We start from the raw sequence: 26,658 nt of genomic DNA, 5'->3' as shown, positions 1-26,658 counted from the left end.
CCAGGACAGGGCTGGCCCTCATGGCTGCCAGGTCACTCATGTTGAATTTGCCATTGACCAAGACCCTCAGGTCGCTTTCCATGGGACTCCTTTTAAACCTCTCATTCCTTAGTCTGTACATACATCCAGGGTTGTCCCATCCCAATTGCAGAATCTGGCACTTGCCCTTGTTGAACCTCAACAAAAAAAACCTCTGGTTTTTTTTTTTTTTTTTTTTTTTTTTTCTGTTTTTGTTGCTGTTTTTTAAACTTTCTCTTTAATCAGCAAGAAAGGAAGCCTTAACTGATCGGACTAGGCTTTTGTGTTCAGAAATAACATTAAAGGAAATCTAGTTAAAGATGGAAAAGAGCTAGAGTTTGATCCAAATCCACACCAGACACTACTGTGATAAGAAAGGGATTTAGAAAAAAGAAGGCAAACAGACTCACAGCTATTTAACAAATTTCAGAAGTGTACTGAGGTACCAAGGTGGGGGTGGAAATACCCATTCAAAATAAGGAAAAAGATACATAGACGGTTTTCCTCAGTTTAATATCAGTCGATGTTATAAACTGCTAAACCAAAACATCTTCACATTATTACACTTGATGCACCATAAAACAGGTTTATGTTACAATGTAAGGTTCAATATTATAAAAGTTGCAGAGACCCCCACACAGAAGTCTTAATTTTTCATTCCTATACACATCTAAAACAAATATTCTTAACTGTGTACAAATGGAGTATTGCCTTTCATCTTCTAGAGCTGCTTTACAACCACCAAACAGCAACACCAACACTGGTAGCGAGAAATCAACTCAAAATCAAGGAAGTGCTACAGCAGCCATCTCCTCAAGTCACACACACTTCTTGCTGGAGAGCTGGCTGTGGAATTTTGCTGTCCTCTGTCTTTTCCTGCCCAGGAACTTGGCACACAGTCTTTCGTTTGAATAACCGTAGACTCAACCGTAACAAGTCGCTGTCCATTGCTGCGGAATTTGTGTAAGTTTGTTTTGTTGCACCCTGTTGAAATTGGAAATGGAATTTTAAAAAGGAAGAACTGAAAACAATGTCTTTTAACATGCAAGCTGGGAAATTAACCTTAAGTACTCTCAGTAATTAGAGCTTTAATCATACTAATCATACCACTAAAAAAGACTTGAGAATGATTTTTCTACAAGCATACAGAATTATAAAACGTACTGCAGAAGTTTTAGTTCTAACTTGGATTCTTACAATTCTTATAAAAGCACATGGAATCCTAAGCAGGAAAGTTATTTAACAGTTACCTTTGAAATAATATTTTACCTAATTATTTTTATTATGCATTCTCTAAATATATAAAATGTATCTCCAGAATTTAAACCCCAAAATTGTAAGAAACAGGACCTAGCTCTGGTCTCAAAAATAAACACCCTACAACCTCTCTAAATAAAAGTCAGTTTGTTATTCAAAGGACCAGATCTGCCTCAGAACAACAAACACCAAAATTATCTCCCAAGACAAAAGCTCTGCTTAGGGGCATCTGTGTTTGCACACTTTGACCCAGCTCTGTAAGCAGACCACTTGCCTTTTCATTCTTCATGAGCTGCTTACGAATTGCAGAATCCCTGCGGAAGCACAGCGCTTTGCAGCAAGGGCCCAGATTGCTGAGAAGACCTGCTCTCTCCTCCTTCCGCCGAAGGGCAGCCATGTTCAGTGCTCCCAGCTCGTGCTCAAAAAGGTTTTCTGCATCTAGAAAGAATTGAGATTTGCAGAGATCAATATATACATGGTATTTTTGAACAGCAACATACAGTTATATGAATTTTCTTAACGTTTTACTATTTGTATTTCCACCTTCTAAACAATATCTAGGTTTGGGGGAAAAAAAGAGTATTTGAGTTTATAAAATAACATGAATAAATCCTTCACCATTCAATGAGAAGGATGGATACCCTAGCATTTAGTTTCAGCACTGGAAAGCAACATTGAGACAGCAATCACTGGGAAGCCTAAAAATCAAGTGACAGCTTTGGACAGAAGACAGGGTATGATTTATGGTCAGACATGTGATGAACAAAAGGTGTTTGTTTACCACTTGCATTAATCATAAAGTAGCCCAAGTTTAACTTCTTTGCAAGATATCAGGTAACCATGCCATGTATTGTATGGCATGCAGAAGTGAAATGCAACTATCCAGAATAACTTTTTCATTTGTGGTGGATGAACCTGGAGAACAAGACAGCAGTTGCCAATGGACTACCCCTGCCTACTGGCTCACCTAAAGGATTTACAGAACTCAAAGTGACAGGGCCAGTCCTTCAATACATTTACCAGAAGAAACAGTGAGCAGAAAGAACACTTTTAGAAAAGATGGATTCTGAGGTGAATCTTGTTCTGCAACAAGTCTGTTTCTATGAAATACAAAGGCAAAAAGAGCACAGAGAGCTCACTGATTTATAACCCTCTTGCAATAAATAGGAAGATTATCCTGTAACAGAAAAAAACCTGGAAAGATACGTGGCTGAGTTCAATCCAGCTGCCTCTATATAGCAAAGCTGGGTGCTCAGCAGAGAATTTAACATCTCATTCAAGATGTGAAGAGCCTTGGGGAAAACAGCATTTAAAAAGCAAAGACTGCTCCAGTAGTTTGGCAGTATGAACACAGAAGAGGACAAAGATGCATTTTTTAAGCCACTCAGAACTTGGATGAAATTCAGTAGTTTTTAAACAAGTTTTTAAACAACGTGAAAAGACACAAGAAATTTACATGAAATGAAGGGCAGATTAAAGAGAACTGCACTAAAGTCAAAGACAATCTCAATGGACAATCAAAAAATGGAAATAAGTGACAAGACACAAAAAGGCCACTTCAAAGGTAACATGGACAGCTTGCAGAGTTTTCTCAGGTGCCAGATGCTTGCTGAGCATATCTGGCAAGTAAGCAAGTTCCTTCTTAGAGGAACAACTGTATATAATAGAGGGCAAGTCAGCTAAAAATCTCAATACCATCACATACTACAGATTTTCGAAAGAAAAAATAATTTAAAAGAGCACACCCTGAAACAAGGTATAATTTCCCTACTTTCTGCATTTAATAGCATACCAGAAATATTTCCATTTGTTCCTCAGCAAGAACAAAGACTTGAACACCAACATCAAGACTAAGACAGGGAAACAAATTATACCACCATGAAGTCCAGAGTGAAAATGCTACTTTTTCACTGTTACACACACTGAGTACATGTATCTCAGATTCATTCAGTTTTCATATTTGTATTTGTGCCTTTCTTTAGAATATATGTGCTGTGGCACAAACACAGAGAACATTCACCTGGCAGACTGCAGAGGAAGTGCATACACTTGAAAGCCTACTGGCAGTGTAGGAACTCTTATGTGTGAGAGAACTGCTCACACACACCAAAGGAAAATCAAGAGGCACTTCAAATCCCCTGTCCCCTCCAGAGCAAGGTTCTGCTGAATCCAAGTATACTTAAGACTGTCCAGAGGCAGTGCTGGAGAGCCTCCTATTATCACTAAGGACTTTATTTCTAGGGAAGCATGCAAGGAGTGCTGAGATTATTTCAGGTATCATTTTACACAGCCTGGTGGAATGATCCTGCAGTGCAGTTGCTATTGCAAGGAATCTCTGGTAAGAACTGTTGAAGTATACAGTAAAATTAAAGCTCACAGGGAGAGAGACACAGTTCACACCTTGACTATATCAGTTTGTACTCAGGAATACTCAATATTTTATTTGACTCAAAAAAAAAAGTAAGAGCAGTAGTAACAGCTCACAATTCATACAATTTAAATGGCTCAAGCAAACAGAGACACTGATGGAGATTAGCATAACTAAAAGAAGTTCTGGAATTTTTTCCCCCCCAGTTATCTGAGACTGTGAGGTTAACAAGACAATTGCATAAAGAATAATATAAAGTGAAAGGTATTGTTTCAAATTAAGAACTAGAATTTACAGAGTAAAAAAAACATGAGCTCCACAGATGCTATTATTCATAAGCCACAATTTTCTAACATTTGCATCCTGCAAAAATTTCAATAGAGGTCTTAGAGAAAGCAAATGTTTCATAGTCCCAAAAGAATCATTCTACCACACAAGTTGTTACAAAGAGTTCGACTGGATCCTGGGATGTGAAAGAGAAAAATTAGCATTCTTTCTCAGGGAAAACCCTGCTAACACTCAGAACTGTAGTAAACAGCACAAGTACCATTGATCCCATTTATCATGCATGTCTTATGACATTTACTTTCTCCAAATTCCAAACCTGTAAATTATTATATTTCCCACTTTTAGTAGAGATATAATATATATATTTCACTTAGTGCCTTCATTCTGATCCAAACCCCCTATCTATGAATTCTAGAAAGGATCCTTAGAATGAAAATAAGAAATCTTATTTCTTTCTCGAAATACTACTTCTAGTTCACTGGAAAAGATTCTAGCTAGGAACTGCTAACACATTTTAGGCTAGGACAGCATGAATGGTCTCATCAAAAGAATATTCCATTAAGATAAAAGCAATTTTGTTTTGTTTATTAGTCTAGACCTCCTCACCATTGCTGGAATCAAAACACTAATCTGACTAACATGCTGCTGTATCACACTTCTGTAATTTTCACACAATACTCATTATATACTTCCTGTGGTCTTTGAAACCTAAAACAATGAACTAAAGCACATTGCATAAGGACTTTTTCACTACACACAAAAGACAGTTTAATCCCTGCACAAGTTACCTTTAGGTTTTTCTAACACTCTCTGGCATGTCTCTTTTATTTTGGTGAAGAGCTCTGGTCCCGCCAATCGCTTGGAAATGCCAACTCTCAACATAACAGCACCTGGTGTGAATTTTAAGAGCGCAGCCCCAGGCTCACGTGGTTCTTTTGGCTGCTTTGGCATAAGACTGGACCAGTCCACATCTATAACATCCACTGGATCTGCAAAAACATTGACAGAGAATGAGTTTTCACATCAGCACCCTCACACACCACATTACCATCACATGCTGTGCACACGGCTGTCTCCTGAGAGCAATATATATATATATATATATATATATATTAGATGAATATTGCTCTGCAATCCTCTTGGACCCTTCAAGTAAGAATGTCAAAACTCACTTGGTTGGGTGGAAAACAGGAGAAATACAAAAAGAAATATAAATAAAAAACTATATGGATTTAAAAAACCAACCCATACCTAATATTCTGCTTTATTTTTATTGCAATCCCTTTGTGAAAGGTCCTGCTTAGCCAATAGGTTTGGACACATTACTTATGCATTCAGAAAAGTCACAGTACAACTGAACATGCTAAGAGGGATTCAAATTAAATGCTCAGAAAGCTAGTTCACAAAGTTCAGATTACCCAACTGAACTTAGGACAATTAGGCAATTCCATTCTTCCCAATGCACTTGGAAAGCATTCAAGCACAGACAGAATCTGTCACAGACTGCACTCCTAATTCAGAAACACTGTTAACATCACAACAGCATTATATGCACACTGCTCTAATCTTTATATTCAAATAATCACAAAGGGGGGTTGCTATACTTTTACCAGGCATCTTCTCATCCTCCTGTTGGTCCTCACGCTTTTCAGCATCACCTGCCAGAATTTCATCCAGTTCATCATCACTGATTGGCTCGTATTCTCCAGCACCAGACCCCAGTGACTGCACGTCATTAGTCTTTGTTTCATCCTCTCCTCCTACAGAGACAGATACAAACTGTAGCTTTAAAGCAATCATGTTTGTTTTCTAAACATGCTCTATACTGCCTAAAGACAAAATGGTTTAACAAACTAAAGTGCTAGCTTTTAGGAACAAGTATATTCAACATAAAAACTGGTATTAACCCACAGAAACAGAGAAGTTATTCCTCCCATACACAATGTGGCAGTTAAGAATTTTACATACACTGGTCAATATTTTGGTGCAGTATTAGTCAAACTGCTCAGAGAAGGCCATTTTCACAACATACGTGTTGATTATCTGATATCTGACACGTAGTTTATAATAATAAATAGTTTATAAAAATCTAAGTTAATGCTACAGAGTCTTTCAGATGCTTTAGCACATTAATCTATAATCTGGATTCAGACCAAAGGTCCTAAAAGAAGTAACAAAACTCCGAAATAGAAAAAGGTAACAGGTATCCTGAATGAAAGAATTATGTACAGAATTTTAGACTCCTTGAAGCAGTCACAAGAAGAGCTTTTAGAAAACCATTACCTCCGATCCACCCACATACTATCTGCGTACACAAATACACGTGCTGTATGTGGAAACATATTCCTTAGGACACAAGACGATCAAACACTGAATTTTACAGCTCACAAAAGACTGACAGATCTGACTTAAGCATTTAAAAATGTCATTGCTCTAAACTCAGGCTTTATTACAGCTCTCGACCACGGGTACCAGCAATGAATTGTGTCACACAAAATGGACAGAATTTACAGGGATCCTCCTCTGTGGATGACTACTCTGATACCTTCCAGCTCCCTCAGCCAGAGTGAAACTGCGACCATTTTAAATTTCCCCCCTGTTCTTTTGGGTTTTTCTTTTGGCTTGCCTTTGCCGGGGAAGAAAAAATAATCACCTCAACTAACCTAAAAATCAGCCAGGAAAAAGCAAGGAAAAGACAAGCCAGTAGAGCATAAACAAACTACTCAGACTATCTGGCAATGTTTTGGAAGAAGCATATAGCATCTTAGGCATTATTAAAGCCCACTCCTAAAGAAAACATATTATGTTCAAAACATTAAGATAATTTAATAATATCCTGACATATTATGTTATGAAAATAAACAACAGCAATTTACTCAAGTAAATACCAGATACCTCCCTAACATCATCACATCTGGAAATTGTACTTAAGTTTTCTAACACGTTTTTCCTTTTTAGAAAGGAGAATGGGGTGATCTGTACTAGATTTCATTTTGTGTCTTCCAACCTTAAATATTCACTGCCTCTAAGCTCCATCTGCTGCATCCACACTGATGTACCAGATACATTAGTTCACCAGTACTCCATGCCTGGACCCATTAAAAACTTACTGTATTAAGAAATTTAAAATAATACAATTCATAGTTATCAATACATAATTTAAAAATTGCTTTATTTTTGAATTTTGAGTAAAAATTAGATAATTTCTAGACTATCTTTCACCACTCTTATGTGAAAGTGTACTTTTATATTAATTCTGCATTAAAAACTAAACACACTCATCAGCTGAGTGGACCAATGTAGAGGAGTTACAAAGTAATGAAAGACAATTAAGTATACTAAACCTTAGAAAATCATAACCATGCTATATAGAGTATGCTTTAATAAAACAGAATGCCATCTAATATTTTACAAAATAGATTTTTCCTAAAAAAATTAAGAAATCCTAAATATGCCTTAACTCCCTACAGATGATAACCTGCAGGGAATTTACAACACAACCTCTGAAAAACAGGCAAGAAAATACTCATTAAAACAAATATGCTGAAAGTCTAGACCTAAGAACACATTTAACATGCACAGTCTGTATGTTTATAGGTGCCCTGTTGGAAACAGGCAATGTACCCAAGTATGGCCTTTCATTATCTCTTTTCTCAAGTTACCACATGGTAGTCTGAGATTTATTGCACCATGCTTTTCCCATCGTTTAAAAATAGTTCATTCTGTCTATTGTAGGAAAAACTGACTTTTCCAGGTTCACTTCAAATACTATCTTTGTCAAGTGCTTCCACTTGACAATCTCTTTAAATGAAACTTTCCCAATAGGATCTCTCAACTCTAAAAAACACTTTGTGAGTAATCAGGTAGGAGATGTAAGTACTAAATATTCCTCACCACCCTCTTGAGACAGCATTTGATTTAGCTGCTCAAATTAACAATGAACACTACAAGCAATTCTTAGTAAGAATGGCAAACACAATGAGCACAACCATAACACACACCAGTTACTCTGGACTTAGACTCTTGTTCCTTTCATATAAAAGCACTTATCAATTCCATATTCTTGCAAAGATCAAGCTTCCATCCATGTGACCAACTGTTAGGAGTTTGTCAGTGTTTGCCACTTACTGACTTTACAAACTCTAAGCACGCTTCCCCCATTAGGAGGGCACCATTAGGGCCATCAAAATGAAGCTGGATTTTCAGCTGATACTACTGAGATCACATCAGATAAGGTAAGATCAGGAAAGACTCATAAGATTACCTCAGGAAAGCTATTTCTGGACTAATGTGTCAAGCCATACATATGTTACACCTACTAATCAGACAAACAGTTCTATGATAATTGGGCTCTGGCAGAAAAAAATCCCAAGAAACAGTTCCAAGTCCACACTTTTTTTTTTTCACTCATTACCTGTCACTCCCAAAATAAGAAATAGATCTTACAATGATATAACAAGGCAATCAAATGTTGGTGTTATCTTTTAGTAACTGCCTATTCAGAAACACTGCATTTTGGTGAAATTATCTCAGATTAATTATGTTTCTTTGCCTCAAGACTTCTCTACAAATTAAGAAACAGCACTAACACAGTTAACAATAAGGAAGATGCTAATCAGATTTTTCACATTGTCTGCTTCCACAGCAGAGAAGCTGAAGCCAATAAGCCTTTCAGTAGAAAATTACTCCAATACAGCTCAGTTCAGCACTATGCTACAAGAGAAAGAATAAAATACTTGTTAGTCCAGATTGTTTCCCAGAATAGCTCACCTTCCAAACTGTCTACCTTTTCGGCTTCATTTCCATCTTCAAAGCCTTGTAAGGGTCCTAAATCTTTGTCTGTTTTTTCCTTCTCTGAAGCCGCTGAGTCCCGGCAAACACCTTCCAACTCCTTTTCGTGATCTCTGTCCAGTTTTGTTTCACTGTGCTTTGCTGATTCCTTTTGAGAGCTGTCAAGCGCTCTCTCTCTGTCTCTCTCTCTCTCAGCAGTATCAGGCAGCTGTCGGTCTCTCTCTCTCTCCAGCTCCCGTCTTTTCTCCCGCTCCCTCTCTCGCTCCCTGAGTCTCTCCCGCTCCCGGCTCCTGGGCCAGTCTTTGTCCACATCTCGGTCCCAGTCTCTCTGCCTCCCCTCTCTCCTGTCTCTCTCTCGCTCTCGATCGTGTTCATGCCGATCTCTCTCCTGAAGCCTTTCCCTGCTGTCGAAGGACCCGGATCTGGAATGAACCTGACGATCTGACTCAGGGGAACTTCTTCTTGAACTGTGGCTTCTTGAATCTTGACGATCTGGATAAAAGATTATATATATAAGCATGACTATGACACATAAATGTAATACCATTTTATTAGACCAAGGCACTTTAACATTCAAGTATGAAAATATACTTCTCAAAAGCATCATCTTCTAATTAATAATGCTTTCAGATTACCTTAGAAAAAATGTGTCTATTCTGGTTTGCAATGAAGATGATTTCCATGTGCATTAAAAGTATGCCCAACAGGTACCATAAAAAATTTACCTCATTTTGCATAATTTCAGGAATTTCCATACCAAAATTAACACTAATAATGAATTTAAGAACATTATTTAGATGATAAAAACTACCTCAATGTTCTGTTTGCACAAGCATTTTCTCTATGAGGTTTTTCTGTCCTTTATATTACTTTATTCCCCAGACAGCACAAACCAAATCCAACTGAATGTTTTGGTGTAAACAAAATGAGAGTCCTGTCCATTGAGAATCAGGTTTTCAAACATGTTAGCATGTGCAGGAATCTTAATTCATTCTGGTTTTACAATGAAAGGCAGAAAGCACCTCCCTCTCCTGCCACACTAATTAGAGCCATGAAGAACAATGTGGGACTTGTACACAGAACGATGGGTCAGTCACACTAAAACAGATCTTATTACCTGAAGATGTGCTGCGACTGGGTTCCCCTCGTTTCAACTGATCAATTCGGGACTTCCTTTCAGTAATTTCCAAGCTTTTCTTCTCCCTGTCCCTGTCCCTATCCCTGTCCCTAGAGCTACTGTGCAGGATCCTCTTCCGCCCAGTCTGATCATCTCCACTGCGATGTGCTGAGTCATTGGAGGGGGATCTAAGCCTGCTGGAGGCATGGCTCCGATTGCTACCGAGGCTGCTACTGCGCTTCTGGTCCACAGGCTTACGGTGTGGTCCATCCTCTATAGTGACATGAGGGGCTTCCACCTTTTCTCCCCTCGTCCTGTGACTTTTTCTATGGGAATCCTCAGTGGCTCTTTCTGGAACAACAATGTCACCACGCTCAGGAACATCTTCATCTGACCAGTCACTAAACGTTGTATCTTCTCTTTTTGTGGGGACTTCTGCCACTGCTTTCTCAGGTGGTGCTTCAACCAATTCTTCTTTAGTTACAGGAGGGGTTCTTGGGCCTTTTTTCTTCTTATGATGTGGAACAATTTCTTCATCAGAAACTTCAGAATCACCCTTGGATCTCTTCCGCTTTTTCTCCACATTTTTCCTTTTTTGACCTTTCTTAGGGGAAAAGACCTGGCTTTCCTCAGTTGCTGGCTCATTAGTGTACCTTTCCACCCCAGTGTCATCATCTTTCTTCTTCTTCGTGGCCTTTTTCTGTATCTTAGATTTCTTTTTGCTATCATCATGCATTCTATCAGAAGCATCTCTTTCTTCAGAAGGACGGTGTCCAAGATTTTCCTGAACTCTGGACCGAGAACCTTCTGAAGCCTCTGGCTGCTCTCTTTGCTTATCTGCTGAAGAAACCCTCTCTTTAAACTCTGGCTCTTCATAGCGCCGGGAACTTTCCTTCCTGTCCGATTTGCGCTCTTCTTCCTTCCAGCGGCTCTGCCGCTCCTCTGTGACGTGAGAAGGGCTCAGTGACCGGGATTCCTGCGGCCGCACAACCTGGCTCAGGAGTCTGTGCTTTTCATCTGCAAAATGCAAAAAGTAACGTGCCTTATTGTGTAGGAAGGGGAAGGTGTGAGCATTCACGGTCTTCTGCATGCCAAAAAAAGTGTCCATTAAAACACATAACTCGTTACTTCAGTTAGATTTCTTAGGTTTTTCTATTGCTGAAACAGCAAAAGACAATTTCCAATCTAGTAAACATGCATCTTAAACAGGAGATGTGGAAGTCACTATCACTTGGCAGACATAATACACAGCGACAAAACAAAGATAAACAATAAAGATGAAGAAAAACAGTAGTGCTCGTAAAAATATGGAGAACACTTACAAAACTTTCCCCATGCTTTTTCTATTTAAAATTGCAAGTTATTTTCCACAGACAGGATAATCTGAGTCCAGCTGCAGAGATAGCCCACTCCCACTTACTTTTGTCATCTCCACTGTTGTAAGCATCACTGTCAGGAGAATGATCACGGCGGCGTTTGGGTGACTGACGGGGACTTGGACTGCTTTCATTTCTGTGACGCTTCCTGCAAAAGGAACATGCACCATCGAATTTCTTCAGGATGCTTTGAGTTTATCATCAATACAATCCCGGAAGTCTAAGTACCTCACACAGAAGACATTTAAAGGTGTCATGAAGTTCTGCAGTTTTCTAAGCTGCCATTCCAAGTAACAGCTATGCACTTAATGGAAGCACATACATACTGGGATATTTTTCATGCCTTCACTGGTACCCGTCTGGTGCTGGAAATTTGGTAGTGCAAAGGGTAATGCATGTTCCAAAGAAATTTAATTTAAAAAGTCAAAAACCCTGATCTAGATAGCTGCTATTTGAATTTCAGACTTCATAATGTACCACAATTTTCTATTATGTTTCCATTAATGACTGTATTATTAAAGGCAAGACAATGTAAGCATACATAAAAGGGAAAATTACATCCTCCCACTCAACTCAGCTCATGAGTAGTTCCATGATTCAACACCAACAAAACACTGGAATAACTTCACCACCACAGAAAAAATTTGGGGGCTACCAGCATGTACCACAGAGATGCAGAAGAGACAGCCCCAGACCAAGCCTACGTATAAACAGGATGTCTTCTTCCTTAAGATCCTCCCCTGCCTACTAACTTACCAAATTCAACAGTAAAAGACTCCCTTTTTTTTCTTTTTTTTTCTCTGACTGAAGTAACATTTAGATCCACTCACTTGGATTTTCTTTCCTCGTGGACATCTCTTGAGCTTCTTTCTTCTCGAATATCTTCTCTCTTATCCCGGCGGTCTTCCCTTCCTTTGTCTTTGTCATCCCAGTCTCTCTGGCGCTCTCTTTCTTTGTCTCTGTCCCGGCCTCTCTCCCTTTCGCGCTCCCGCTCCCGATCTCTCTCTCGTTCTCGCTCCCTTTCTCGTTCCTCCCGCTCTCGCTCCCGCTCCTTCTCCCTCTCCCTCTCTCGCTCCCTCTCCCTGTCGTGGTCTCTGTCTCGGTCCCGCTCACGGTCCCTGTCTTTGTCCCGCTCTCTGTCCCTCTCCCGTTCCCGAGCACGATCTCGTTCCAGCTCTCTCTCTTTCTCTCTCTCTCTTTCCCGGTCTCTCTCTCTTTCTCTCTCCCGGTCCCTCTCCCTTTCCCGCTCTCTCTCCCGGGCCCTGTCATCCCTCCTGTCATCAGACCGATCCACCCTTCGCTCCTCTCTCCTCTCATCCCGCTCGAGATCATCACTCCGTCCTTGGTGTCGTACCGGTGAGCTTGCTCTCTGATCTGCAAACACAAGAGGCTTGATTACCAATTGCTAAATAGATATACACTGCTTCCACTACACTAATAAAAAAAGAGCCTTTGTCTTGACAATTTAGATTTTGGTTTGCACTACATGAAAAGCAACTCCCTGCAGAAACTTGAATATTCCCTTTGGGCAGAAAGGAAGACAAAAAGCAGAACTAACTTCGAAAGAATTTTTCAACATTCAGGAAGTGGGCTTTCCTTACTTAACCAAAAGTTGCCAAAAACTTCTTTCATTTTCTACCAGATTTTTCTGAATGGCTTCAAAAGACAAATGTATGCCTCACAATGTAGCTATTTCTATTGCATTACCCAGTGATTCCAAATCTGGTATAAAATCTTAAAAATCTGGGAATGGCATGCAAAAAAAATGTTAAGACTTTTGTACAAAGGTTTTACTTCCTAAATCTACTAGGAGTCAAGTGCTTTACAAGGACTCAAGCTATTTACAACACAGAGTAAAAGCTTCTGCAAAATTAGAAATGTTGGCCTGTCTCATCACAGCTATGCACTTAACACAGGAACATATAACCAAATCTACAAGACAGAGAGAGGAAAGGATGAGATAGAGGAAGCAGAGCTGCCAGAAGTTTTCATTTGTGTTCATTGCAGAGTTCACAGTCTAGAATCTGAGTTTATTGTTGTTGTTCAGACAGTGGATTAGAGACAAGGGAAAACTAAACATGTAGAAAATGAATGATCCAGAAGGACAGTGAAATCTGATTTATCCCATTATATTTATTCTCCACAGACTTATCTAAATATTCCTCATTGTATTTTGGATATTTTTTGAGTATTTGTATGTTTTGACTACTTCATAGCAATTTCTATGCTCATGTTAGTAGTATTTAAGCTACAACAAATCAATAAAACTATTTTCCTACAACATATATATAAACATACTATACAAAAGAGAAAAAAAATGGTATAAACATAGGTTGGTATTTTTCAGTCCATTACTCTGAGGCTAAGTGCGCTTGGCTGTAAATTGAGACAATGTCCAGTAGGCATCAGCAGGCAGAATTCGGACAGAACTAAATCAATAAAATGTGCATTTCCATCAGTTTAATCAATTTTCATTTCTGAGTGAATTAGCAATGATTTAGTGCTCCCCTGCTCCCATGTAAAATTAAAAGCAAAGCTGAGTGACATTTTTGCCTTTTTAAAAAGGTAAACCATCAATCCATGCAATTGGTCCGTGAACAGGTTTCACATTCCTTTAATGGGGCCTACAACACTGTAATATGATTTACTGTGCATACCAAATATTAGATTTTATAAAGAAGTTCTGTAACTCCTATTTCTTATGTCAGTTTTGGTGACAAAACATCCACATGAAAGTCTTATGTAAATCAAATACTGCAAGTGTATTAGACAATTAAATGCGGACAGTCAGCACTTCTTAGATGTGATTTCATTTTTGAAGTACTGTTCCAGTGGTTGTTTGGAACACCCCCATATTTGCCTTAGCTGAATAAAGACAGCTCAAATTTGCAAGCTTTGAATGCTTTGCATTCTAAAATCATACTCCTTGCATATCACAGCACCAAAATCTATCTCAATTTTACTCAGAATGACAGATACTAAAACCGTAGTCTATTACAAAAAGTGATCTAAATTTTTAAGGAAGAAGACAATAAATCTCGAATTCACACTCTATATTTTCCCCCCAAAGGGAAACACAACCCATTCAAAGCAACTTCCCTCCTAGAAATCAATTTTGTTGTGATTACATGATTTTATTTCCAAGGTATTATATTATATTATATTATATTATATTATATTATATTATATTATATTATATTATATTATATTATATTATATTATATTATATTATATTATATTATATTATATTATATTATATTATATTATATTATATTATATTATATTATATTATATTATATTAATTTGGGCTGGGGAATTGAAAGACATGAAAGCTAGACTGCAAAAGCCAACCTCTAAGACACATTCAGTCTTCAGGATTTTTCATCTGACATGAAAAAGGAAGCCTGGAGTTTAGGTTTGTTGAAATCCTGCCTTGAAGATGAGAAAGAACCCAAAGGAGCCTTTCACAAGAACAAGCAACAACAGATCTGTTTCAATAGACTAAAAAGTATCTTTCGAAGTGGCATACAAAATATCTCTTAGAAAAACTGAAATTACAGAGTAGCTAGAATGTATCTGTCACCAGTAAATCAAAACTCAGACAGAAAAGAACCCACTGTAATTTTATGTTTAGTTTTCACAGCTTCTCTTTTAATTTTCATGCTATTTTCATTTCCCTGAGTCCTGTTCTCTTAATTGGTGAGCAGTACAAACACATTCCAGAGTGTAAGCTGGTACTAAGTTCCTTCAAACCAACACAGTACACTTTCTGGTACAGAAGCCTGACATCTTGCATACTATGTCAAAATAAGTCTTGAATGCTGTTTTCATGATCACTGGTATCTTATCAATGCTTACTAGTTAATTAATATTGACAATAGCAAAGCACTCATCACTATTAAACTCCCTAGACAATAAATTTTTGAATTAAGCATAAATTTAAACTGTCACTTATTTTAGTGACAGTCTGTAACTGTCAGTCTAGTTTAGGCCTTCCCCAAAACACACTTAAGCAATTTACAGTAGAAAAGCATAATGTTTCTACACAGACAAATAGAACCAGTAAAGAAAGACAATCATGACTCTAAGCTTATATGGACTCCAAGCTTAACATGCTTATGTACCATGAAGTGGAGAAGGAGGCAAAAACATTTTACAATGAAGTTGCACAATGAAATCCCTTGAAGTTTAGCTTGTTTAAATAATACTTGTATGAATAAACAGAAGATGCCAGAACCTAGCCATAGGGCTGAAGAAAAGCTGACAGCATTTTTGCATACAATGCCAACGAATGATCTTTCAAGATATCAAGGATAGGAGTAATGTCAGTGTGTAGTGTCAGATGAGCTATTTATGAATTGGTGTGGGGGCAGAACAAGGTAGAAAAAGGAGGAACACACACACATTCATGCATTTGAGTATAGATGTATGAGTAAAAATAGACATTAAAATACCTCTTTCTCTATTGTCACGTCTATCCCGTTCACCGTGTCTTCTTTCAAAGGAGGAATCCCTTGCTTGATCCCGACTGTCATAGCGGTCCCGATCAGCGTAGCTGCTCCTTGATTCCCAGCTGTCATGGTAGTTTCCACTACTGCTGTGACCATCCACCTGGGATCCTCTAGTCCCTCGACTTCCTAAAGGAGATGTAGCAACACAAAACATGAGCTTCCACAAGTAAGGAAATCCACTGATATTTTATACCAACTGATATATTAACATCTAATAAATGCGAATTAGCCCTTCATGGGCTTAAGACTGCAACATCGAACTCTACTTAACCAACAACTCAAATTTCATATGTTTTTAACTGTAAAGTTATTTATTATTTGCAAACTGCAAAATCAAGACTTTCTAAATCCTCAGCTTCTGGTCATAGTATGAGGTCTTCTGACTGGAAATATCAGTCCAAAAGCAGTTCATAACTGTTCTGAGTAGGCTGTAAGCTAATAAACAGTGCAACAAGAATAGGCAGAGAAAGCAGAGATCATTCTCCTTGTAAAAACTGTATGTAATTTCCCTAACAAAAATGTCACAATAAGCCTGAAAAAGCAAAAGAAATTACAGATTATTTAAAGTTAAGTATTATTATTATTAATGCATCAGACTTCAAAAACCATTTTAAAGTCACACTTTTTGGAAATCAGATGGGACGGGGTGGTGAGGCAGGGAGAGATGGGTGTGTGTGAAAGATGGTTTTCAGGCACCTAAGACTTGCAGTTGTTTTTGAAAGAGCATAAGAAACCTGCTGCCAATGCTTTGAGACACACTACCCACTATGAATTTTCCACTACACATCAGCCTCTTATTGTGTTTGTAGCAAATGGAAAATCTAGAGTTGGAGAAACATCAGGGTGATGTAAGGGTTAGGCTTTGTTTTAAAATGGGATGGCAGAATACCAATGTTATGCCACTTTAATGAATGCAGAACACCAAAGTGCTATAAATTTCAACAACAGTTTTAATTTAACGACAATAGAATTGAACACAGCTTTAAAAGAATGAACTATTTGGCAGTACTTGCACATCAAATATCAAACAAGGCAGTATGAATGCAAATATTCTATCTTCAACGATAAAGACACATGAATTTTTAAAATTACACAATACCTTTGTCAGATAATTCTGGACCTCTGCCTCGACTTCTGCCAGTTCTATCACTCCTGCTCTCATTTCTGGAGTCACTTCTGGAGTCATTCCTTGTTTCCGTACGAGAGCTCTCCTCTCTGCCGTGGGACCTTCCATAGCTGCGCAAGTCATCTTGGTACTGGTCATCCTTTTTATGGGTGTCACGACTCTCTCTGTCTCTGTAGTCATGGGAGTCCCGTGTGGAACGTGAGTCTCTCTGGTCACGACTGTCTTTGTTATCCCTGCTATAATCCCGGGTGTCTCTGGAGTCTCGAGTATCTCTGGATTCCCGTGGCTCCCGCCGATCTCTGGTGTCTCTCGTGTCCCTCCGGTCTCTTCCATCACGAGACTCTCTGTCATCCCTATGGTCCCTGGAGCTACTCTGCTCTTGGTCATAATCACGATCATCTCTTGTTTCTCTTTCTTTTTCTCTTTTCCCTCTTGTTTCTGTAAAATGTTCACAAGAATGTTATATACCTCGCTTAATCAGAGCAAGCAAACATTTAGCACACAAGCAACACTAAACTAACATACTCAAAATACACTTAGTGCATCAAAATTAATACATAAGTAGGACAAGATCGTGTTGAATTATCTATCTATACATTTTCTAAGTTTAAAGATCCTATTCTGAGTACAAATCTCTACAGATATTTACCTGTTCAAAACACAGTAAGTATAATAAAAATAAATGTCAAATATACTAAAGAGTAAGCCCACTTCAATAATTTTAAGGTAGGGTCATTACTCCTCCAATCACAGATTCCTCTTATTTTCTACACACACTTCCAAAACATCTGTGGTATATATTCAGACCACTTGTAAGGCCCCAATGCCCTGCTAAAATCTGTTGGTTTGAGTTTGGGGGTCTGTTTTGTTTAGGGGTTTTTCTATTACATATTTATAATATTACTGCTACGGAAGGTAAGTTTACAGCCAGTCTAAAATAGAGCTGACATATGTACTCTTTGTAATCTGTCTCTCGAGGCAAACAGCATGTTTGCTCATCACGTACTGCCAAACAGAGGGAATGACTGTTTCTTTGCACACACCTCACTTAATGTCAATTACAAAGACAACAGACAGCAATCAGTGGGGACTGGATTTGGGCATTTTACAGGAAAGAGTAATAGTTACTTAGGTGTAGCCTGCTGTGAAAATCACTTTCCTCCTGACACCACCATTGCATTACACAAAGAACACCTACACAGAAACCTACAAGCACCTTTCACAATCAGATGAGCCTACATAAGCAGTTCTGCCAGAGGTACTCTAATACACACTATCTGCAAACAGCACCACCAGCACAGGCAGAGTAAACACCGCCAGCATTTTCTTCCCCACCAGCCATTTGGATGGGTGCACACACACAATGCCACAATTTGAAAATCAAGTTTCATAATGCAATTTGCAAAAAAACTAAAAATGGTTCCCAAGTGCTATATTCACCCATACCGTCCCGCCTCTCGTGGCGCCTGTCATGAGACTGTGAAGTGCGGTCACGATCGTGCCTTCCCTTGTCTCTTCCAGGAGATCGGTGTCTCGACGGACTTCGCTTCCTCTGAGCTGGAGAGGAAGAGTGTGGGGGATAGGGGGAAGATGACCGCCTGGCAGGCGGGGAAGCTGTCCTTTGGTAGGATGGAGAAGGAGTTCTTTTGCGGTGTGGGGAAGGAGAATGTCTTTGAACAGAGGAGCCTGACTGCGAGGAGGAGGAGTGATGCCTGGAGGATATGGGAGAATGATGCTGACCTGATGGAGAAGCAGATCTGCAAGGAAGAGTTAAAACAGGCACATGTATAATAATTCGGCTTGGAAGGTTCTTAACATACCAGACAGAAAAGCAATTAAAATAATTTTTGTATTCTCTACCCACTGACTGCTAAAATTATGTGCTGTTTCTATAAAGCATCAAACTTGGCTTCCCTCCAGGGTGCCAAGTATATGTTTTCAAAATGCGCTTATCTTTAAATGATTATTATTTATTTAAAGCCCAAGAAATTGTTTTCTGATCAAAACTGTATTACATAGCTACCAGAACGTAGGAGAAGGGAAGGAAGAGTCAGAAAAAAAATCATTATCTTCTCTCCCATCCCCAAATGAGAACCATTGTTTTCTTCAATATAAAATCATTTTTGGAGTTCACAATAAAATTACACAGATAATTTTTACAAGGTGTAACTAAGATTTTTTGTTTACAACAATAATGAATTTTTTTACAAAGCAATAGTGTCTCCTTCTTATACACTTCTAACACCTTTTATTGTAAGGATTGGTCTTTAAACAATTCTTGGATCCAGAAAAACCATGCCTACTTAAAATGTTAGCAAATGTGAATGTTTACACAAACATGGAAAACTCACATCTGAGAGAATAAGAAAACGTATACAAAATATTTCTGATCTTCAGAATTCTATCACCAACTAAAGGTAATTTACCCAACAGTAAAAATGACCTAATATGACTAATGTGGACAGAAACACACTTCGTCTTTAGTCTCAGTAGAGGGGTGTTTTTCCCCTTATCAGCATTAAAATAACTTGCAAGTATCTTTTTTCATGAAATATGTACTGTCCTTAACTCCCGACTTCCTTCTACTTCACGAAACTCCAGAGATGACAAGGAAAAGAGTGGGAGTCAAAATGACACACTTGGACAACGTATCTTCAAAAATCTCACTGTTCCTGAGGAAACAAGCAACCTGCATGCCTCTAAGATGACAATTCACACACAAACGAAACAGATGACCTGGAATTAGCAGCAAAATTTCCAAAGCATTCAATGTAAAATTCTGTCAGGGCTAGATACGACTGACAGAATTCAAAAGACTTTCATGACTCTCTGTCTTTAAGCTAAGACTACATTTATTTTTCCCTGTGAAACCATTATTTTGAAACACAGGGTTACCAAAATTGGCTTGCATGGAAGGCTTCAATGGAATGGAGACAAAATATTTCAAATATCCTGCCCTGCTTCTAGTAGAAGGCCAATTTATCTTCCTTGCTTAACATTCCCTTGCACAACATTTGATACAAGCAGACAATGATGAGCAAAAGACTGGATGCCATGCTTTAACCCAGCCAGCAACTAAATAGCACACAGCTGCTTGCTTACCCTACACCCACCCCCAGAAGGGTGGGGAGGAGAATGGGAAAAAGTAAAGTCTGTGGGTTGAGATAAGAACAGTATAAAAACTGAAATAAAGTAAAATATAATCATGATGGTAACAATGATAGAGATGAAAAGGGACATAAAAAGAGAGAGAAAAAGAAAAAAAACAAAATAAATGGTGATGCACAACATACATGCCCACCTCAGCTAATGCCCAGCCTGTCCTGAGCAGCCATTGGATGCTCCTGGCCAACTCTCCCAGTTTATACACTGAACATGATGTTCTATGGTATGGAATGCCTTTTGGCCAGTTCAGGTCAGCTATCCTGGCCATGCTCCCTCCCAGTGTTTTGTGCACCTGCTCACTGGCAGGCTGTGGGAAACTGTGGTAAGCATTACTTAGCCATAACTAAAACATCTGTGGGTTATCAGTATTATTCTCATGCTAAATCCAAAACACAGCACTGCAGTAGCTACTAGAAAGAAAATTAACTCTATCCCAGGTGAAACCAGGACACTGGAGTAAGTTGAAAAACAGGGAAGAGTACAGAAGAGGTATTTTGCAGACTCTGTACTACTGCTCCAGGAGGAACTCTCTTCCCTATGAAGAATCCAATATAGCAAAAATGTTCATCAATGACATCTACCATAAAACAATCCTATGTTGTTCCAGCTGAATTGAGTCACCACAAAAGTTTTGCATACAGCTCTTTGGATTGCTGAATGGATTAATTTGCTTGTTTTATGAGCATGCAGAAATATGTATGACATCTGGAACTTCACCCACCCTTCAACAGAGGTGCAGAAAATAAGAATGCCTTGCTTTCCATTATACAAACATGGGACTTACCTGAGCTTACACTCTTTCAGACCAAAATAAGGAGCCTAATTCATTTCTAATGAGCGGTAAGACATTTTTTTCAAAGCCTCAAGAGCTAAGAGATACGATACCTTCCCTAAAGCTTCCTGCAAGAAGCTTTGTACAGCCTTGTTTAGCCAGTTGTGCCTGCTTCTCAAGAAGGATGTGCAGAACCAGAACCTGTGTATCCCTTTACTCATTCTAGAATGGAGAAACCATGCCCTTTTCCTATCTCAAATATAAAAGATTTTTCGATGTTCCACTTTCTAAAAAGGGAAAGGTTAGGGCAGAAGAAAGTTCCTGAAGGCTCACAGACTGACTGTATCTCATACGAGATTTCTGAGGTTCTACTTGAAAAAACATTTGAGAGGAACTGATAAACAGAAACTTCTACTGTGACTTGTGTTCTTGATGTGACAGGTACCCTCAATGTTGTAACTTGGGACAAAAATAGTCTCAGAGCCCACGTGTTTGAGGCACAAACATATTCACAACAGACACATTAACAAGTAGTCAATCCAAGAGAGGAAGTTTTCAAACTAGAACTATTGAAGAATTGCCCTCCCACCTGCGAGAGGGTGAGAAGTTATGTTTGTGAGTGGTTGACTTGGCTGGAGCTCGGGAGGTTTGCCTTCGCCTTGCAGCAGGCGGTGAGTACTCCCTGGACGGGGAAGAATTACTGCCAGAGTGATCTGCAGGACTAGGAGAGCGTTTCTGTCTACGGGAGCTTTCTGATGGATCCCTAGGAAACACAAACAACAGCTTGTTTAACAGGGCTAATATGGCATTAGCACATTTCTAAGAAATTGCAAAGACCTCCAAGACAGAATCTGTGATTACTATATTAAGAGCTATGTCATACAATCATTTGTTCCACCTATGATTTCACATATGAAATTACCTTAAGCTAGCAAAACTCAAGAATGCAAGATATGCACTAAATTTCTTGCTACACTGGACTGTAAAAACTAGAACATGGTAAAACCAAGAAGACCTTCTTGTAATTTTACCTAACATTTCATGTGGTGGGAAAACAGAATTCTTATCAATGGAGAAATATTTTCCTACCTTATAAAAAATTTCTGTAATATCAAAACTTTATTTAAGCAGCTTCAAACTCAGATACATTTTTAAAAGCTAATCCCAGAAGCAAGTGTATGAAAGTAATCTGTCAAAACCTTCAACTATTTCACTGACTGTACCTCACAGAGATTTGACATTACAACTTCATTTTTATTATGTAGAGAAAAAAAGAGACAAAAATCCAATAGTGAAATATAGGCCTGTAGTCATGACAGCAATACCTGGTTATAGTACAATAAGACAAGTACTGTCTTGATCTTTTCAGCACTACCTAGAATGTTCTTTTCCGCTCCTTACAACTTCCTCCCAGTAATAGAGTGTACAACCATGAGGGAAATAAAATATTTTCAAATAAATATGGTGGAATTTATTTAATGAGTTAAAAATTATTAACTGCTCTTCCAATCCTTAGTCTGCTATGCCAGTTACAAAGACATAACATGTACCCAACTTTCATCAATACAGGACATAAAAATGCAGATCATGTATCTTTCAGCTTAAGTGGATATGTATGCTCCAGGAAATAACAGTCACAGTAGTCCACCATTTTTTTAATACATAAATATGTATATATGCAAAAGTGAAGCAATTCTAAAATGTCAGTAGTCTTTGACTACTTCAAAAACATTTTAACCTATTGAAGGTTACGGAGAGTTTAAATGCACACTACCACCTTATAAAGGCATTAGTCCTTTAAGCTTTCAAAAAAGAATGCAATCAGAGTAGTGACTGACTTCAATAAAGATTTTGGCAAACAACCTGTTCCACTGGTGAGGATCCAAATTCTTGAGAAGTAATGAATCTTTCAAAGGGGCATTTTACAAACTTAATAAGTTATGCAATTAAAACCTACCAATCTGTTAGTTATAGTCTATCAATCCATCTGTATAAAACATTGAAAATACTTCATTAAGTACTGAAAAGGTTGTTGGCAAAGAAATACCACCCTTATTATTCCGTGTTCTATAAAAGATAACTTTAAAAGCAAGATTATGGTTAAAAGCTAATAATACAACATAACTTACCTCTGCTTCTCTTTTTTCTCCTTGTGCCTTTCAAAGTCACGCCCTCTCTCTTTCACCTCCCTTGCCTTTTCTTCTGAACGTTCTTTTGCTTTATGTTTTTCTTTGTGTTTTTTCCCCAGGGGAGTTTCCTCTTGTACTGGAGGAGGAGGGCTAGGGGTACGAGGACCTTTCTTTTTGCTCTGGTTACTTTTAGAACTCCTAGAGAGAAATTAACAGGGGGAAGGGGGGGGGGGGGAGGTATAAAAATGAAGAGTTGACAACTCTGTCAAACAATGACTTCTCAGACGTTGTCAGGAAAGTTGTAACATAAAAGGCCTTGAAGCTTTTAGGATGGGATTTACCAACTCCCTTAGCAAGCACCATTCAGTACCAGAACTTGACAGAAAGGTGAATAGAGATGGTAAAATTTTATGTTGAGCTCTTCAATTTATAGCCTTTTTTCTGAAGGAAGTGAACAAAAATAGGAATTCCTATTGCTCAGGCAGAACCATTTTCAAAGATAAAATGCCCTTACATGAACTGTGTACATCTTAAGACAAAAACCATACAATACCTTGTCTGTTTAGGCTCCCATTTCTACAATGCAATACCCCAATCATAAACATGAAATTACTTGAACTACTCATGTTCTCAATTTAATGTTAACTACCTGACAGGATGAAGCATCTAAACATTTTTGAATATTTTCCACATAATTTACCACTAAGATAAATCCTATCAACTAGGTATCACTGCATATGTCAGCATACCAGCATATGCTATACCATTCCTGTAGTAGAAACAATGTTGCTCTGCCCATATTTTAAAGGGGATTTTAACAAACAGGTTAAATAGGGGATTTTAGCAAACACAGATGTGTCTGGCTGCACTGCTGCTTTCCTATCTAAAAGCTGCAAACAACAATTCAAAATATCTTGTGACCAGCAAGAACTTTAGAAGTAGGTTTTGAAGATTGACTTTGGTGGCACTGTACCCACACAGTTAAAATCCCATTATTTTTACGTATTTTTTCCTTAATTCTTCCCTGCCCCCCACATCCCTCACTTCTTATTCTCTCCTGAAATCTGAGAAATTCCCTTCTCGAAAGTCACGCATAATATAATGAACAGTAATATGCAATACCAATAGAATGTGCAGTTGGTCAAATTTTAAACACTTCAGTTTAGACAGGCTGCTTCACAGGCTGCAGCATTTCAAACAAAAGTGTTTTCCACTTTCCAATGGTTTATATTTTCTCACCACTTCACAAAGATCTGCTTGTAAACCATGAAAATACTCAACTTACAACTACATCCATATAATATTTTCTGCATAACATGATTCACAACACACAATCTAGAGATCTTCTCCTGAATTTATATAATCAAGGAAAATGGAAAACATTATTTATGAAAACTCCAGAAATGAATGTAAATGTGGTTCTCTGTTCTCACTCTCTTGCAAAATGCATCTACATACTGACCTCTGCTGCTCCAAAAGTGGTGAAGAGACAGTAGAAGTTTTCTTGTCTTTCTTACTAGCTGAAGATGATGATTTTGGACTGGATCTTCGTTTTGGAGATTTGCTAGACTTTCGTGGTGATGGCGATGGTGATAATTTAGATCTAACCACCTCTGGAGAAATCTTGAGGGAAAGAACACAAACAATAAGATTTTGATGCTCAAAAGTGCAACTGTATGCCGATATGTGTGTCAAATAAGTAAACTGAACAAGTGAGAATGAGAACCATGCACATCTCTACTTCAACCTCATCACATTGTTTGCAAAGAACACCATAAAAAGAAGACAATAGATAAAGTGTGGAGGAAGATATGGTGATGCACTCTGCAATACATTACAAAAACCATAACTTAAAAGTTTAGAATCAGTATGCTCACAATTAACACTCACATTTGTCTGAAAGACATCCTTAGAGGATTTTTTTTTAATCTTTCCCAAAATTTTAGAGTTTCTAACACCTACAGCTTTGTCACTCTACTCTGTTACTACAAGGCAAGCTGAAAAATGAGATTGGGAAATGCCTTGTGTTCTCTTTTACGTATCTTTTCTGTTACAGATATTACTAGTTCTGTATCACTAAAATACATTAAATCCTACTAATTTAATAGCTGACTTCACAGAGGAGAAAACTTGGTCACGGTGCTGGATGACTGATCAGATACTCACTTCTAATACTCAAGTCACATACTATAATTACATAGGTGCCAGTTTTTATTATCATGTAACACAATGGTGCACTTGTAGCCCAAAAACTTTAAGTCTTCTGGTAAACAATTAGAAGCCTATGAAGTGGCTGATGACTTGTCTTTTTTATTTCACATTTATATAATACAAACCTCTTTTTTAATTACTATTTCTTCTCGTTTCTCCATGTTTTCCTGTTCCAATTTCATGAGTTCTCTCTGAATCTTTTGGCGCTTCATTTCCAAAGACAGCTCATGATCATAATCATAATTAACATCTCCATTATCAGAGTCTTTATTTGAAGAAAAAAAAAGGGAAGTGGATTAGTAGACAATTTCTTATGAAAAATATAACAATAGCATTTAGCATACCAGATGCCAACCACAAATATTTCCATTATTTTTAAGCAAAATTCCAAAGAAAGAATGAATGCCAAATTTCTTCTCCAATTATGTGTGCAAACCTGAAGCAATTTCAGTTAGTTCCTGAAGTTGAACCTGAAGCTCAACTCTTAAACCCTATTAAAAAGAACATCTTAACTTCTTTGGTGGACTTTCATCTGAGGTAGTAAAGGAAACACAGTTAACCACTTATTTATATTTAAATAACAAAAGAAATTAAAACTGTGTGTCTTCACAAGAAGCAAAAATATGTAGAGCACTACTTAACTGGGGAACTCACATGAAACAGATTCATATATTGATGCATGATACTAGAGGGGTTTATTTAATACAGCATCTTACAAATAAATTTATACACTTAATTACATGTAAACATTGATTTTAAAATAAGAATTCTGTATGAACCCTTTCATTGGATAAAGATACACTTCAAGAGTTTACGTCTGATTTTACAGCATCATCACTGTTTGGTTTTCACATTAGAAAAAGTGCTATTTCTCTCACTTTTTCATTAAGTCATGGACAGATAATATCTTAAGCTCCCAACCTGGCAACTGAAACCTTACTGAAAATTGAGTTTACTTACTCTGTTTATACTCATTTCATTTATGGCTATTAAGTCTAATACTCAAAAGGCATTTTGGAAAAATATATGTCAGAGACAAGACCACTTCATTAAAAAGTTATTAGTTTACACTCCCTTCCTACATATAGGAACTATATAAAAGGTTTTACAATAACTACACTCAGTCTACAAATCACCTTCATGTCTCATGAATGCATGGGAACAGTTCAGAGAAAGATGCAGTTCCTAACAGCATAAGTTCTTTCCCAGTCTATCCATCTACTTATGGAGCACTGACTAGAAATTAACAGACAGTAATTCTCCTTCATCCATATACTGACAATTGGCACTATCTTGAAAAAAAAGCTGAATTCTTTGAGATGAAAATCTCAGTGTCTAATACTTAAGACATTCATACCATATGTTTATATAGACCTTGTGGTTTCTATTCCAAACCTTTTTGAGTCAGGCTTTATTTCCATGTATACATGTCAATTTTCATGATCAATTTTTTAGAAGTGTGTAAAACACAAAAAAAAAAGTCTACAAAAGAGTGAATATATATAATGACTACTTTTCCACTCCACAAT

General features: G+C 37.9%; 1 protein-coding gene across 3 annotated transcripts in view; it reads right to left on the bottom strand.

Annotated features, from left to right (window-relative positions):
• Positions 1-512: 512 nt before the first annotated feature.
• The window catches only part of ZC3H13 (zinc finger CCCH-type containing 13), a 45,611-nt gene continuing 19,465 nt past the window's right edge, over positions 513-26,658 (bottom strand). For 2 of the 3 annotated variants that reach the window (XM_056484561.1, XM_056484551.1), the window contains exons 6-20: positions 25,255-25,394; positions 24,381-24,541; positions 22,919-23,116; positions 21,379-21,552; positions 18,299-18,609; positions 16,826-17,290; positions 15,670-15,852; positions 12,046-12,589; positions 11,260-11,363; positions 9,840-10,856; positions 8,702-9,214; positions 5,536-5,691; positions 4,720-4,920; positions 1,550-1,713; positions 513-1,002 (exon numbers count right to left, since the gene is read on the bottom strand). In XM_056484561.1, coding sequence (XP_056340536.1) covers positions 832-1,002; positions 1,550-1,713; positions 4,720-4,920; positions 5,536-5,691; positions 8,702-9,214; positions 9,840-10,856; positions 11,260-11,363; positions 12,046-12,589; positions 15,670-15,852; positions 16,826-17,290; positions 18,299-18,609; positions 21,379-21,552; positions 22,919-23,116; positions 24,381-24,541; positions 25,255-25,394 — 4,502 coding nt within the window. In that variant the 3' untranslated portion in view covers positions 513-831. The remainder of the gene's footprint in view (positions 1,003-1,549; positions 1,714-4,719; positions 4,921-5,535; positions 5,692-8,701; positions 9,215-9,839; positions 10,857-11,259; positions 11,364-12,045; positions 12,590-15,669; positions 15,853-16,825; positions 17,291-18,298; positions 18,610-21,378; positions 21,553-22,918; positions 23,117-24,380; positions 24,542-25,254; positions 25,395-26,658) is intronic. The other variant, XM_056484570.1, reaches the window with a different exon arrangement.

This window comes from Oenanthe melanoleuca, chromosome 1 (assembly GCF_029582105.1).
Source record: "Oenanthe melanoleuca isolate GR-GAL-2019-014 chromosome 1, OMel1.0, whole genome shotgun sequence".
NCBI lineage: Eukaryota > Metazoa > Chordata > Aves > Passeriformes > Muscicapidae > Oenanthe > Oenanthe melanoleuca.
Note: the sequence above shows the minus strand (reverse complement) of the source record. Positions and strands in the feature narration are given on the sequence as shown.